Source organism: Egretta garzetta, unplaced genomic scaffold (genome assembly GCF_000687185.1).
Source record: "Egretta garzetta isolate BGI_Z169 unplaced genomic scaffold, ASM68718v1 scaffold168, whole genome shotgun sequence".
NCBI lineage: Eukaryota > Metazoa > Chordata > Aves > Pelecaniformes > Ardeidae > Egretta > Egretta garzetta.
The window spans coordinates 1,433,508-1,450,577 of NW_009260675.1; the positions used below are offsets into that span (position 1 = coordinate 1,433,508).

The following is a 17,070-nucleotide window of genomic DNA, read 5'->3' on the forward strand; positions in this document are numbered from 1 at the left end:
ACTCAGCTCTGAGGTATTAATGCCCTCTTTTCCCCCATCCTGAAAATAAATATTGGAATTCGATTTTGGGGGCAAGAATTAAGTACGTTTCAGGTACGGCCTATGGCCAGAGGAAGGGGGAGTATAGGGAGGAGGGGGAAAAGACTAATGTTCATATTCTCTCTTGTATTGCATCCATGTAGTCTCACTAGTTAGTGTAGCTTGTCTAAGTTTTATGTATTTGTTTAGCACGTGCTAAGTGTCATAGCACATCTGTGTAACATTTTTTTGGTTTTATTCCCTCATGTCTTTAAAGCTGGAGTGCCTAATGCAGTTAGTAAGAGCTGGAGCTTCTGTAAATGCCAGTACAACACGTTTTGCTCAAACACCAGCCCACATTGCTGCTTTTGGAGGACATCCACAGTGCCTGAATTGGTTGATTCAAGTGGGGGCCAACATAAACAAACAGGTATGGATTCATGCATATTTAATGTCTGCGTATTGTTTTGGAAGGAGTGTCTTGGTCCCTTTTTACTACATGTATGATGCTTACATTCACATACAGATACATTATTTTCAACACCAGCTGAAGTCAAACAACTTACAGTTATAGACCTCTTTCATTATAGTAGAGATAGGGCTAATAAATGTCCTTTAAGCCACTAAAGGCTTGGAGAACATTTTCTGCAGGAATTGACATCTTGCTTATTGAACAAAATGGTGTGCTGCTCTGGTGTTGGCAGCATTAGCAAATACTCTGATATTGTAATGCCTCTTCAGGGGAAGGAAAAAAAAATACTAGTGAGGAATATCTTATTAAATATGCTAATAATTGAAAAATTCACCATTACGTATAGAACCACGAGACCTTTGTGGTACTTCGTGATTTAGCCATACATCTAACTAGTAAGGTCGGCCATGGTTTATTTTAAGGTGCATCTGGTTTCATAGTTCTCCTTTGTAGATTGCTTCTAAAGCTTTTTTTGGTAACTTCCTCCAAATAGATTAGAAACATATACTTTACTAACAAAGACTGAATGGGTGATTTTTAATAATTTTTCATTACTTTTAGCATGCGTAAGAATAATGATTTATTTGGTAGCAGAGAGTGCATTAACATAGCAAAAGTCCTGTAAAGGACTGTTGTACTCTGGTACAGGAACAGAATCGAGTGCTTAAAACTATCATGCTTTTGGAGAAAATGTTTGCAGTACTGAATGGATCTATTATATTTGCTGGGTATACATAATGTGTGCCTTTATAACAGTACTCAAAATTATTTATAGTATTCTGTGAGAGTAATTAATACTACAGCATATGCATTTACTAAAAGCTGTAGTATAGCACAGCAGCCGTAAGATGCCTGATCTGTTAAATCTTGCATCATACTTTTCTTAAAATATTTAACGGCCAGACTGTTTTATATGCAGTAGAGTTAAGCTAAGTCTGCTGAAGAAATTGAACATTTGCATTTCTAGCGTTTGGTTTTTTTTTTTTTTAATCTATGCAAAAATAAGAAATGGGGAAGTTTGTGTTGAGTTTTCAGAAAAGAAGGCTGGTGCATTGAGAACAGCTGTGAGACACCAGGAGAATTGTAGAAACAATGAAGGTGACTGGATGCAGAGGCTATAGATCGCATCTTCTCCTTGATACCTGACAAAAGTAACTTATGCAATAAGTTATTGCTGCATAGTGGTAGAATCTTCAGAAGAGAAAATACAAGAACTATAAATGCATCTGGAGACCAGGTAAGAATGTAAAGAAACGGTGATTAGAGAGGAAACATGGCATGCACAGAATAAAGATGTACAAATATCTGCTAAATGAGAAGAGAAGAATGAATGAAAATGAATGAATGAGAAGAATGAAAGTTTCCAACTATGAGGATAAAGAGAAGAACTGACCAGTGAGGTTGAAATGGAGTTGAAGAACAAGCTTGCTGTCCTGGAACGTGATGGGGGAAAAAAAAATTACATCTAGTGAGTGAGGGTATAGCAAAGAAGAAAGTAGCAGCTAGCCCCCAAAAGAAGAGGAGAAGAGTGCAGAGAGATCTCTCCATGGGCTGAGGGCAACATGCAGATGACTGTACAGGAAAGCAGAAAGCAGTATGATACACAGTTAAAAGTAGACAGGAAACTCATTCCAACTTAAAGAAGTCACCAAGACTAGCCAGTGACTCAGGAGTCTTTATAAATTGATGGTCTGTCACCAGAACAAGTACAATAATAGATCTGTGGGTCTCAGGTTTTCAAACGAGACAGTGGTGATAGTATCCTGTAGACTTCTAAGGGCAAATTCAGGTATTGACAGGCAAAGGACACTAATATAGATAGTACTGAGAGTTGACACTGTGGAAGCCTTATGTGTTGTTAATGGTAGGCTCAAGTTACACTTGAATGTAATAATTTTTTCCCCGCACAAAATATTAGTTGAACATACAAAAAAAGATATTTTAGATTTGGTTTGATGATAAAATGAGAAGATAGCTCTGGATAATTAAAATGGTAGTAGAAACAAGTCTCTTAGGTTCTCTGTTAGGATGCAGCTGGTCAGTCACACTGGTTTCACATGCATGAGCACAGAAAGCTAGACAGTGTACCTTGGTGATACCTATAGCAGCGGCAAACTCGCCCCACAGATATTTGGAATGTTTCATACATGGCTATGTAAACCATAGTGCATGCTTTGCTCTCCCCAATTCCTCCCAGCTGTTTATTGAATTGCAGTCAAATTCTACTATTCTTGCTTGATTTGAACTGCTTAATAAATGATCTTGGTTCCTTATTTAACTTAGAAGCACTTCCAGGTGATCATCTAGGGCTTCCACCCACACTTTTGAGCTTTTGGAGCACTATTTCCTGATGTGTATTTTGTTTATTCCTTCCAGCTCGCTGACTGATGCTGTACTTCAGACAGACATAGTCACTGGCTAATGCTTGTGTGAGGACAAGTGTTCCATGGACACTGGATACAAAACACATGCTGAGAAAGATCTGGGAATACTTGATATTTAAACTAGTAAAACTCCTTCCAAACTGACTCCTGGTCATTGGCTACAGACTAACCCATCACCTCTGGAAAAAGGAAAAGGATAGCTTCTGAAAAGGAATCCACTCGAGTCTCTCAGTCTTAATGTAAACCTCCGGTACTCAGTAGAATTTGCATGCACGCTTTCTCATATCTGCCCAGAGGTATCGTATCATAGCCCGTGCTCCCTGCCTTGAAGTTTAGGAAAACTTGAAAGTGCATTATCTCAGTGCTGGTGACAGTTGCCCAGGACATATCTCAGGCAGCAGCAATGAAGGACAAATGCTGAAAACTGCTTGTCCCAACTGTACCTTGCTCCCCAAATAAATTCTGTGAGTATATCCTGTGATGCCCAGCCCTCTTCTATAACTGTGTGTGCTGGCTAGAACCATCTCCCTCTCTTTATGATCAGTGGGCAGTTCTTCCCCAGGATCATAAAAATTCACAGGAGAAAGCTGAAGTGTCAAGCAATGACCTGCCTATTTCTACCCAGCAGTGGACTCGAGAAAATCCTGTTACTTACTTTCTTTTCTTCAGTGGGCAGTACCTGCTAATAGTTCTTAATAATGTGAGTCAAGACCTGCACTTCATCTACCTGCCTGCTCTAGCTCACTGTAACATTGCAAAGTACTTTTTGATTAAAAAGCCTATTACTTCATTTTAAGTATATTTTCCCTCTAGCCTCAGCATATTAAACATTCTATTGTATGTTGCCTGTGTTGATTGGCCAAAAAACCAGTTTTGTGTGGCCTATCTTAAAGAGATGGGGTAAAAAATACTGCATCCTTACCAGTGATGCTAACTTACTTTTCATCCAGCCAGTTACTGTCATGTGGCAGATAGATTTAGGAGGGTTAGACTACTCATGCTAGCAAAAACTGTAAACACACAGATATCCATGGTGGGGAGGAAGAAAACACTCATTCCTTTGGTATGTTGCAGTTTTGTATTTTAAACAACAATTTGGACTAAATCCAAGTACTCCATTGGTTTTCATCTGTACTCAAAATACAGAAGGAGAAACCCAACATAGATTCAAAACATTTTTAGCAAAGAATCAGGAAGAAAACCTCTGTACTCTCCAGCTTCTACTTCTTGGCCTCAGAAAAGGGCAGGGTGCTGGGTCTAAGAAATCTGAACGGCTTTTGGAAATGCGATCAGCTGATAGAACTTGGAATTCAGTCAGTAGAGTTAAGGAACGGAGTTAGTTTATCTTTCTTGTCATGTAAAATAGTGCTTCTGTGTCTTAGTCAGGTATCTATACTAGAAGTATTTTACAAGTACATAGTGTTGTGGTTTAACGCCTGTAGACGCCAAAGTATCACACAGCCACACACCGGGTTGAGGGAGAAAATTGGAAAAGTGAGAAAGCTCAAGGGTTGAGATAAAGACAGCTTAATAGGTAAAAAAGGAAACAAAGGAAAACAAAACCAAGAAAATAAAGTCATAATAAAAAAAAATTTTAAACCACCACAGCCAAAAAACCCCACAGTTGCTCACCACTAGCTGACTGATGCCCAGCCAGACCCCAGGCAATGACGGCCCTGGTGAACTCTACTCCTCCAGCTTTTCTTGCTGAGCCTGATGTTGTATGATATGGGATATGCCTATGGTCAGTCTGAGTTAGTGGTCCTAGCTGTGTCACCTCCCAGCTTCTTGTGCACCCCCAGCCCACTCCTAGCTAAAATGTTGGGTGTATTATCAACACTGGTTTGGTCACAAATCCAAAATATACCAGCTACTGTCAAGAAAATAAACTCCATCCCAGCCAAAGCCAGTACACATAGTTGAAAGCTTTCAGTGTAAAAGTGCGTGGGGGCTTTCTGTTTTAAAAAGAAATATGTACAGGTAAGTAACTTCTTTGTTTTTTCAAATGACAGGGGTGTAAAGGTACCAGTGATTGAAATTAACTCAGTCATATCCAGGGGCTTGGAACTTGGAGAACAAAATGGGAAATCTGCTCTAAGTTCAACTGGAAGATCCTAAAGCCAACAGAAATTTGCATCCCAAAAAGACAGAAAGAGGGAAAATAGAGTAAAAAATGGCTTTAGACTGAACTGAAAAAGGGCTGGGAGTAAGAGAGTTTGAGAAAAGCATTGGCTCGGTAGAGGAAATGTCTTCTGAGATTAAGCAGCGTAGTGAGGAAATGCAAACTGGCTAATCAAGATGAGATAGATTTACTGAGAAGATTTAAGCCAAAAAAGCAAAAGACTTTTCAGCCATATAAATAAAAAGAGAATAAGAAAAGGAAGCTAGGTATGTATTCAGTAAAATGAAATAAAGTCAAAGGTAGTCTAGTCATGACCCCAAACTAGAGAAGACTGCCCTTGCCTTTGCAAAAGGATAGTCATGCTCTTCCAAGGGAAAGAAGGAGACTGTTTGACAGTGAGTTGCAAAAAATGAATGTGCCTATGATGCCTCATGACTCTTCTTATAATCTCTTCAGGAGCACTGTACCCAAAATACTTAGTCTCCACAGAAGCAAACAAACTTGTGTCATCTTGAATGCTAAATTAATAAGACTTAATTGGTCTTTCTGCTCATTTATTTACAATGGGACTTCTGGATTGCAAGACAAGTTTGGACTAATGGTGCAGTGTTACATCAGAAGAGTAAATGGGACCCTGAAAAGTTCTACTCTAGATGTACAAGTTAGTGATGTTTCCCTTCATGGAATATTTTTACAGAAGGGATTATGTCAAACTGCAGCACATATGGGAACTGTGGACAATTAGAAGGATTATGAGGTATTATCAAGGATTATTAGGAATTGTAGAGCCCCTCAGAATAAAATAACTTCGTTTGCTCCACATAGCCAAAAAAGAGATAGGGAAGAGGTGTCTTATGCGTGAAAATGCGCTAGCAGTCTAGACCCCCCAAACTGTTCTCGGAAGCTTCTTGGGAAAACCTCTGTTATACTGCTTTTTTTTTTTTTTTTGTTTGGTGCCATCTATTCCAGTTGTTGAATCAAAACAGAATTGTTCAGAGGCTCATAGAGTACTTTATTTTTCTTTCTATGCATGATTTTGGATATGTTGGAAAATAAGTAAAAATTAAAAGCCGTTTTTCATTGAGAGAGAGATTTTTTTTTTTTTTTTCCCTTTCATTCTAGCTCATAACCCAGAGAGAATGTCTTCTTTGTAGAGCTAGGAGACTATTTCAGAAACTATTTCAGTGCAACAGATTTGGTCCCATAGGAGACTTTCAAAAGAAGATAACGTTAGTGATCATGGAAAGTTAGGTGCCATAATTAAAACAAATGCTATAAAAATCTAAATCCATATATTCTGTCATTCTCTTAAGGGTTTTCTCAATTTCTAAGCTTTAGAGAAGAGTCACATGCTTTTCTGGACCAGTGATTGAAAGAAGCCCTTCTCAAGACATATATTCTCTTCTGAGATACTAACCTTTTTCTGGTGGTTGGTGACAGGATTGTTAGCTGCTGTAAGCTTAGCTTATTCTTGTAACGCAGTAGTGAGGAGTCCTTTTGCAAAAGGCTTTTCTTCATCCTTCTAGCGTCTAGCGGTTCCCTACAAGAATGCTTCATAATTAAGTTCTCTAGATCTTACTTGTGGGCAACACTCTAGGCTTATGGGGCTTGTAAAGATTTTTGTCACCTTCATTGTATGCATGGCTAGTTGACCTAACTTTCCCTAAACTGAACTTTATGTTGAATTATTATCTTTTAAGTTAGGGTTGGGACTGTAAATACTAATGCTGAACAAAAGATGCAAATCGCTGCTTTTCTGCACTTTTACCTCTTTAACAAAAGGTGGGGTGGGGGGGAGGAAACAATAACAAAATGATGAATCGAAGACAGCTTCCATGATGGGAAAGTGTATTACGCTATGAAGAAGATCTTCCTGGGTAAATTAGTGCCAAATGGATTTCCGTGTATGATAGTTAATAAAATTGTGTCCTCTGTTAAACACTTCTCTCTTCCTGTAACTTCAAGAAACGTTATAAATAGGAGAAATCATATAAACTTCATTGGAATGCAGTCTTCTATTCATCAGCTACAGACAGCCATTTTGGAAGAAGGGCTATATAGCTGTTTTCTAAACACTGAGGCACCCCAAAGAGTTTTCTGCTCTTTTCTGTCTCCAAACTTCATGTCAGCCTCAGCAATTTTCCTTAGTTTATAAGAAGGTAAACATTCGTACCGTTATTGTTCCCTGCTGGGGGTGCTAGGTGGTTCACTGCTTGGCTGAATATATGTCTTAAGCGCTGGTAAACTGGCTTACCCTCAGTGAATTTGTAACTTGTTATAAAAATATTTTACCATGAAATAAAATTGGCAAGTAGAAAATTGAGAGTATATAATACATAATCCAAAAGTCATCTTCAAGTTATATTTACATGGTATAAAAGATGTGATTTAATTTCTCAGAAGCTTGGCAGACAATTTAGAACACTTGTTACCTCCTATCTATCAATATAGTAATATGTTCATATTTTGAATATACTTACATTTCAAATAGAGATAAAGCATAACCAGTACTGTAGAGTTAGGTGTGAACACCATTGTGTATGAAGACTGGCAAGTCAGTAAAGGTGCTGTGTTACTTTAACAGCTAGTGTTGCTATTTCAGTAAAAGGAATGGGGAAGCAAAAAGGAGGCATATACAGTTAGAACATGTTTAGTATCAATGGCACATACAAGTGAAGTCTGTCAAAAATTTGGAGGATGGGGAAGAAAGAAAAAAAAAATACACAAACTTGCTATGCAGTGAAGGAGTTGGGGACTGTGATAATTCAATCACATAACAAACCAGTAACTGAATGTCTACTTCCTACTTCAAGGCTGTATTTCATTGCAGACTCTTCTCTGTGGTTTGTACTACTGGTTGCTAATTGCGAGTACTGAATTTCAGTTGCAGCCTGTAGATCATAATATATGGAATATACCTGCTGCTTGCCAGTTGCATTTGTAAAATTGATGTAGATTCTCCCTGTTGTCTGTGAAGATAGTTTGTAGAGAGAAGTTTGCCTGAAAAGCAATACATTACTCACAGTATGTTTGCACATGATATGAAAAGATTAAATGATTGGATGTGCTGGTTAACAATAATGGAATGTAAATGGATAAAGATAGAGAAGAAAAGCATGCAGGACATGAGTCATATGTATGTGTCCCAGGAGAGATCTGGCCTGTCCTGTGAACTTAAATTACAGTAGAGTTATGCATCTTGCTCCCCACCTGGTGAGTATTTATGGTGCAGTACAGTACTGCATAAGTGTGTCAGCAAGATCTGAAAGCAATTTAGTTCCACTAACTTGGCCATGCTGCTTCTGAATTCAAGATGGCTTGCTCAGTCCCAACATATTGGAAGACAAAAGTGCTAGGAAATAAAGGTATTGGAGGAACTTGTTACAGTGGTATGTGTTGTGGGGTTTTTTAAAACGTTTTGCTGAATATGACTCTGCTGATTGCCTAGTTATTGGATAAGGCTTATCTTGTGCATTAGATGCCCTTAGCATTATTTCTTGCAAAATGTTTAATGTACACAACAGCCTACTGCAAACCTTAAAATAATAATGAATTACCTGATGCATTTGCTAGCTAATAAATGCTGCTTTTATATATCTGCTTTCTTAATTAAAGTGAGTAATGTAAAAGTAATATTTTAATTTTTATAAAGATTATGCTTGACAAAATGTAGTTTGTCTTTACAGGATTATGTTGGTGAAACTCCTATTCATAAAGCAGCACGGTCTGGTAGTATGGATTCCATAAGTGCCCTTGTGGCTCATGGTGCGCAAATAGAGTAAGTGAGGTATTTTTTTTGTTGTTGATTGTTGTGTGTTTAGCTAACTAACTTAGACCAGTAAACATAGATACTAATGTCAGAAAGAAAAGTCAAAACAGCAGACACCTAATTAAAAGACAGCTAGACATGTTCAACTGTAATGAAGCCCAGGATGTTTTGCATGTCTAGTAATAAAGTTTATTTTACTTAAGTGATACCAGTGTGCTACGTTAGTATTGCATTTCTATCTGATATATTAAAATATTTATCATGCTTCTGTCAGATGGCCCCAAACCGTACACTTTATCTAGCGTGTAGTTATTTTTTACAACAAATTTACACCTTGCACTGGTGAATAAATATAGAAAACAATGCAAAAGCAACAATATGTGCAAAATAGCATCTCACACACTCTCTGCAGTTAGTTTAATGCTGTTTGTTAGTATATTGTGTATTTGCCCTGTTAACTTTTTTCTTTAAAGGTTTATGTACTGCAAAAACATTCAGAAAATCTCACAAACTTTTGCAACTTACAGCATGGACAAAATGGATGCAGTTTTCACCTAGAAATGTTGAGTATAAGCTCTATGGCTTATAATAATGTAAATACTTTAGCAATTTGTTTTAATTAGATCTAGCCTTATTATCTTAAATGGTAACTAGTTACTGTATTTTAAGCTGCAATATGAAATTTTTAAGTTGTAAGTGAAATAAGAATCGTGTAGTTAATTTCTTGTTTTACCCTTTGGTTTCCATCTTACTGCTTTTGTAATGCTGCCCTGATAAATCTGCCATAAAATTTAACTCTTTCAGTGGTATCATAGAGTATTCAGGAAATAGAGTACCTTTTAAGTTAATAGTAATGAACAAATTGTTTACATGAAGAGATTGCTTCATAGAAAAATGACACTGAAATAACTTACGTAGCTGTCTTGGTCAGTTATTGATGAGTTCATGAAATCAGTCTTAAATTTATAAATTCCCATTTTGAACTTGCTTTCAGATATCTTAAGATAAACTTGGATTTAAATTTACTGTGGAATTGAGCAAACCTTAATTATCATCATCAATTAGTATGTAACCTTGTGATTTTTACAAAGTATCCAATCAGAGGAGAAGTTGCAGAACTGCATAAACAATGTGAAATAAGTGAGTTATGGGTCTGATGTAAAGAAGAGGACGCGTTGCATCCGTAGGACTTTCAAAATAAGTAGCTGAGTAACTGAGGTTGGCGATGTGGCTGCAACTGTAACTTACAGAACTAAAATTTTTCTTTTTAAACATCATATTTGCAAGCCATAGGCAAAACATTTCTGTAAAGCTTTGAGATTGATACATGCCTTTGACCAAACTATTTGCAGCAGAAGTAGCGTAGGTTTATAGCAGTTTAGTGAACAGGAAGTAATTTGAATTCTCAGTTTTCTAACTTAGAATTCCATCTGTGTTTCAGTAGGGTAGACTTTTCACAAGTTCTATAGGTAATTAAATATCAGGTCCTGTCCAGGAAGTGGTGAAATCAGGGATGCAAATGCAATAGGCTGGTGGAGCAACCCATGTTAAGTCATTTAGAGGATCAGGACTTGGCCCTGTCCCCTGAAAGAGCTAGCTATTGACTGATGGGGTGAGGATTTTTTTCTATAGAATCTAGTTTCCAGGCTCAGTATGCTAAATTAGGCCAAATCCATGTATATGCTTTTGACATTGAATTTTGGGTTATTTGGGTTTGAAAACTGGCCCCATGCCTCTAATGGTTACGTTGCTTTCCTGATGTTTGTAACATCTTGAAAATGGAGATGCTCTGAAAGTTTTGACTCCTTTATTTTATGACTTCAGTTAGAAGAAAGGGAGAGGGATTTTATCCATATATTTGAGTTCTAATTTGTATATATTAACTGAAATGGTAATTAACTATATAGGACCAAGGCAAGAATTTTATTAAATACAGAACTAAGCACTAACTAGAACTAGAGTGCTGATCTGTACTGATTGTGAATATGGCCTTTTTAAATGGGGATTAGATTTTCTAATCTAGTTTTTTCTTTATTTAATCATACAGTTACGGTATCAAAATCTAGTTTTGTGAAGATGCAGAGAATATCCCCTTGACTGCAAATAGTCAAATATACTGCTTATACCTGATACTTACAGAGCCATCATGTATTGCACCATCCCTAGTTTTTTATAGAAAGTAGAACAGGGATGTTAAGATTTCATTATTACACGAACACTAGTAACTGGTGGTGTAATATTGCAAGAAATGTATTTTTCATTTATGAGTGATTATTGAAATACTGCTGTTAAAATGAAGTTACTTGGAATAGTGTAATCTTTGATATCAGTGTTTACCGTATTTCTACTTTATTCACTCCTTTGGTTATATTGGAAGCCAAAGAATATTGATGATAGTCCAGTAAGGATGAAAGAAAGAATTTTAGTTTGAATAAAATTGCCTCACTTGAATTGTTCTAGTTTACGTTCTTTCAGGCTTGTTAGTGTATTGCTTTAACAGAGAAATACAGTATGTTGCAGTCTCTAAATTTCATGAAGTTTTTGCATTGCTTTCCTAATTGATGAGAGAGAATTTGGGTCTCTATTCCTGTGTAAATTTTTAATAATATTAAAAAATAATAATTGTACCCTAGTGAAAATATTTTGATTTTTTTTGTGGTATTTACCTTCTCATTTTAGCTGAAGCATATTCTGTGCACAGTATGTCCTACAGCCATAAAAATGGTTGCTCCACTAACTATGGTATTCATGGACCCTTGAAGAGGGGGAAGCAGGTGGTCACAATGTCCTCATATGAGTGAAAAGGTTTGCTGTGTAACTGACTTTTTAATGTGGATAGTACCTTTTAAAGTATCCATAATAACTGCTGGGTTTTCACTAAAAAGCATAATTATGCAATTTATGTATGGTTAATTGTGTATTATTTATCATGGTGACAAACAAGTGTCCACAGCTCTTTATGGAGGAAAAGCCTTCTTGGTGCCATGTTTTGTTTTGCTCTTTTACCCTCTTTTTTGAACTGCTGGCTGTTAATATGGTTTCATAGATTGCATCACAGCATATATAAAAATACAAAATTCATCTATAAACACAGGATACTGTTGAATAAAAAAAAAATGAGCAGATGCAGCTGTTAATTATACTGATTTGAACTTAATTCCTTAATTCTGGTTTCATGTCTGTTTGCACGCAGTTCACTTGTGCATTGTGTCCACTTAATTCTGAATAAAAAATCTTCTGCAGCTGGCATTTGGACAGTCGCGTATTCCTTAGCAACTTGATTTAGAGCTAGGACAGAAGTTTCAAACCTGGGATAGAGAGAAGTGAATCTTGTAGGATGGGATGTTGCTTGGTATGCATCCATCCAATTGAACACAAGTACTTGCTTGCTTCAGAGTTTTGTTGATCAAGATGCTTGAACAGGAGCATAGGAAAGCTTTCTATTTCCCTGCCAGAAATCTTAAGGTTTTTTTTAAAAATTGATTCGTATACTGTGATGGGATGCTACAAGACCCCAAAGAGATACTTTCCTTTCTGGTTTCTTATACTCTGGTCTCCAGGTTTGGGGAGAATAACTGACATGCTGGGATAAATATACCGGTACATCTGTTTCTACCAGATGACAGATTCATATCGTGATGTTGATCTAGTTTAGGCAGACACTTCAGCCACTTTCTCATTAAAGCTGTCTTGCATTCATTTGAATGTGTAAATTCACGCCTGCTATAATGCCAGAAATGTCCTATCTCTGGTATTTAGTTTTTCAGCAAAAACTTCATTCTCATTCTTTGGCAGTGGCTTAATTTTAATGAAGAATTGCAAATTCACATGTCATGAACTACATTGTGTTGTTTAGAAAAAAAGCATCATTAATTTCTTCTTCACAACTGCTCTTCATCCTCCATAAGAGAAATCTGTCCAATGTGAATTTTTTTAGTGCCGCTGGATTAGCCCTTTGTGAAATTCTTGTAATACATTTCTGTTTGAAGTCTGTTTCACTTTTTAATATCAACCACTCCTGTGATATCTCAGCTTTTGTTCTTCTCGTTTGTACTTTTGAGTCTTCTTGACTTTCTGAAATTCAGTCACCTTTAGTGAAGAGACAGAAGAAGAGTGAAGTGTAGATTTCATGATGATAAGGCAGAAACCAACCGTTCCTTTGTGTTGTAAACCCTCGGTTCTTTTCAGTCTGGAGGGAAAACTTGTATGGCCTGTTCTCTTGAAGGGTCTCAGGGTTCAGAGATCTCCATTAGTTTCTGGATTTCTTCCTGATTCTTAAAATCTTAGCAGATATTTATAGATTTTTAACATTTGCTTGTTTTTCATACCTGGCTAAGGTAGCTACCAAACTTCTAATACTGACCTGCAGTCTGTTTCTGGTGTTAACGTACTTGTGAAGAGCCATTACTGTGCCATCTTTTTACTTGAGAAGCTGTACTGCTACACTGATTCAGTGTAGGAGAATGAACATCCTACTTTTTTATGGTCATTAACCTCATCTTGAGAATAATGCTTTAGGTTCTTGCTGATTATTTGTTTAGGAATAGGATTTAGGTGCTTTTTCAATAGAGTGGTTCTTATCTGTTAATTAGTATATTAATATTTATATAATCTGTTTGGTACTTCTCAAACTCAGGCCACTTCATACACGATTCTTTTTGCAAACCTCTGCTCTCCAGGTAGTAGTTAAACTGCTGGATTAGCTGCTATCGTTGCGTTATTGGTCAGTGCAGTATAGTTGAGGAAAAAACATGACCGTTCTTTCTTTGTACATAACAAGCACTTTATCGTTGTATATAACAAGCGATTTAAGGGCCATCACTGTAGGCTTCTTGTAGTGACCGTTCTGCAGTATGGAGGCCACAGGCGTTGGAATTCATTCTTCCTTTCCTGCCTTGAGTTAATTCTTATGGAGAGGCAAAGTCAAAGTGGTTTGTATAGTTCAGCGGTGAAACTAATTTGCCTGCAAAATAATTACAAGTAAAACTGGATAATTTCTTCCATACTTGGTTTCGTGCTTGACTGCCATCGTTGTAGAAAAACAGAACGTGGTTTGTAGGAGGTTGTGACAGTGAAGTAAGGCAGTAATTTGGATTTAGTCTCAAGGAAAGATTTGGTAATAGTGAAGCAGAACATACATGCATGGATAACTGATAAATCAAAAAGTGGAAGAGAGAGGCTCAGTCCTACAGTAAACCAGGATGGAAAAGGGTAGTTTTCAGTTACAGCTGTTCTGAATAATTGCAGGAAGCTGAGACAAATTCTTACCACTGAGTTCCTGTTCCGTTTGAGAGTGGATTATTCTTAGTGGGGATGGAATAATAACAGTAGTTACTGACATCAGTTCAGAAATAGAGAAGAATGTGAGAGGTTGTACTTCTTATGAATAAAGTTAAATCCTTCATTAAAGCAGTGATATTTTGTGACCTTTCTGGAACATAAAGGAAGTTCACAGGATATGGGTCAGCTTGATAGGGGAGCTTATTCGTTAGTGATGAGCCTTTGTGATTGATAGCACTGGTTTCTCGGCTTTTCTTCAGTCCAGAAGAGCTGGACAATGAACATTGAAGCCTTACTGAGACTTTTAAATGAGGATAGCTCAGATCTCTGGCAGGACTGTTAGGATTTTTTGTTGGGGGTGATCTGCCTTCACATACGATACTATGCTACTGTGCAGCTTCCCTTCAGAGAGGTTATTTTTTTCTGTAAGATAAGCTATTACTGGCAACAGAAACGTGGGTGTGGTTGAATCAGGTGGAGAAACCAAAGTGTTACGAAGTGGAACTTGGCCAGAGCCCAAGTTAGATACAGCAGAAGAAACAAGGGTGCAGTGTATTCCCAAATACAATAGTCTGATTAGTTCTGACAGTGCAGATACTGATGGTGGTGATGAACCTTATGGGTGCTGTGTTTGATCTGCTGATACTTTTTGACTGGATATGTGATGAGAGAATTGTTAATTGCAACACGTTTGCTCTAACTTCTGCTGTGTTCATTTGTTTTTTGTTTGCTCTTCTAGTTTGTATCTTTTCAGTAAAGTTGATCATAGTCCAACTATTATGTTTGAACCTGGAGAAAAAACATTAGGCAGCTGTGGCATGGCCCAGAACATGTTCAAGTTGGTCAGAAAAGTTTTCCAATGTTTGTCATGTGCTGCAGGTTACAAGATGTATCTCATTGCGTGAAGGCTTAACAAACCCTGGAAGAGCTTAGACAAATGATGTTGCCCATACATGGTAGATAAATTTTTAAGTGGAGGAAAATCTTAAGTTGAAAAAACTTGTGAAGCTCACGTAAAGTGGTTTTTTACACTTCAGCTGTTTCTTAATCCAAAAGATCTTCTGTCTGCTTGAGTAAGAGCATCAAGTTATTTTTGTCACAAAAAATCAAATTTTGTGCAGTTTAATAGTCTCCCTTTCCATACCTATTCCGGGAAAATAATGAATCCATCTGATACCTTTAGTCCTTTCATTCTTGATGTGTCCCGTCCCCCCCTTTTGGCACAAAAATACTTTGAAATTCATTTACCTCTTCTTTAGTTTTATTCCAAAGCTCTTGCTGCCCATGCTTTTTGTAGTAAATCTCTTGAACTTTCTTCTGTGCTTGGCACATTGGAGAGAAGCTTGCTTTCTTAATTTTTCTAATTCTAGTCTGTCATCGGTTTTCAGTTGGTATGTTGAGGAGAAATAATGTGATTTTATTTGCTGCTAGAGGCATCTTGGCAGAATCTGCGTTGCAAAGCTATTCATCTCTTCAAGTCAGAGTTTGCAGTGAACCTTTCCTTAGTAGTCTTCCATAATGCTTTCCTCACTGTAAGCAACTTCATCGGCAATTCCTGATCTGTTTCTAGAAACACGATAGCAGCAGCAGTGGTAGTTCTTATTGTCGTCAAGTTGGCTGGCGAAGTAACTCATACTGTCTTTGGACTTAAAGTGGCTGCAGTACTAAAAAGATGCTTCTTTGGAATCCATTTCTGCTAGTGATCTGGGAAATGTTTATTTTCATTTTAATAGGGAAGGTTTTTTTCTGTTATGCTGTAGTGCAATCGGACTGTTTTAAGTTACCTTGGTCTTTCATACCTTCCTTTTGAGAGTTGTGTTTAGGAATCACTTCTTACATAATGGGATATGAATTTTAAAATATTGTTGATTGCTGATGCCAGGCAAAGTCAGATAGGCCTGTATTGTTCAGGCAAAAGTTTACTTGGAAATGTGAATAACTTTTACAAGAGATACAGAAAGTCAAAGTCCACTGTTTGAGGTCTGTCTTAAAGCATATAAACTGAAATACAGATACAGCAATAAATCACCACCTGATGGTGATGCTTGTAGTAATTTTAATGTTGCCTACCATGGTCAGTGAGTTCTTTCTTCTGCCTGCATTTGCTCAGTCGTGAGTTGAAGTATCCAGGAGCTGCTTATAGCTGCATAATTTGTAGTGAACCTTGGGTTTGATGTGAAAAAAGTGGCTTCACAGAGAAGAGCTTCCTTCTTTCCAGTATATTCACTTGGTTATGATCTTGGAGGATGTTGTAAGGAACTCTACCTTGTTTTTAAAAGTCTAAAATAATTTCAGCTGCCGCATGTTTTATTGTGAAATAAAAACTTGGCACCAACTTGTGCTTTTGTAGATGCCCAGTCTGTAATTCTAGCATGAATTTTTATAGCTGTCCCCAGCAGTGACACACATCTGTTAAGAATATTTTTCTCTTGGTATCTGGAAAAAAAAGTTTGAAACTATTTCACAATTTTTGTATTTGGACACCAAAGGGTTAAAACACTTAAAGTTTAATATTTTTAAATCATTTTGCTTTAGAAATTTTAGACTAGTATACTGATGTTTGTGTAGGAAACTTTTTTTCTCACTGTGGGCGTTTTAGTGTTCTGATCTTTTTTTCTCTTTCTTCTTTTGTTTTGTTTTAATCCTTGTATCTGCTAATTTTTATATAGGAATAGTTACTAATTCTTTTGAGATACAGCCTACTAAATTTAAAGTAATTGAAGCCATGAGTTGACCGGTAATTTTATTCCATTCTATATAAATTTCAGTGAAGAACTGACAAATTGGTTTCAGGATGAAAGTAATAATGCTTTAAAGGCATAAAAGGCTTAGTATCTTGTTGTTAAGGTGGTCACATGATAATGGCTTACATATTGAATAATGTGCTACAGCACTTCATGTATGTTAATGTAACTTTTAAGCTTAATGTTGCCTGCAAATATGTGATCCCTTATGATATAAGTTTCCTGTTTATGCACCATTGCCCGTTTAAATCAAACAGAAGATTCTGAAACTGTAAAAACTA

At 36.9% G+C, this 17,070-nt stretch overlaps 1 protein-coding gene across 1 annotated transcript in view; it reads left to right on the top strand.

Annotated features, from left to right (window-relative positions):
• The first annotated feature begins 283 nt into the window (after nt 1-283).
• Nucleotides 284-17,070, top strand: part of ANKRD10 (ankyrin repeat domain 10) — a 32,768-nt gene continuing 15,981 nt past the window's right edge. Inside the window, exons 1-2 of the mRNA XM_009645735.2 lie at nt 284-448; nt 8,683-8,774. Of these exons, the coding sequence (XP_009644030.1) occupies nt 284-448; nt 8,683-8,774 (257 nt within the window). The remainder of the gene's footprint in view (nt 449-8,682; nt 8,775-17,070) is intronic.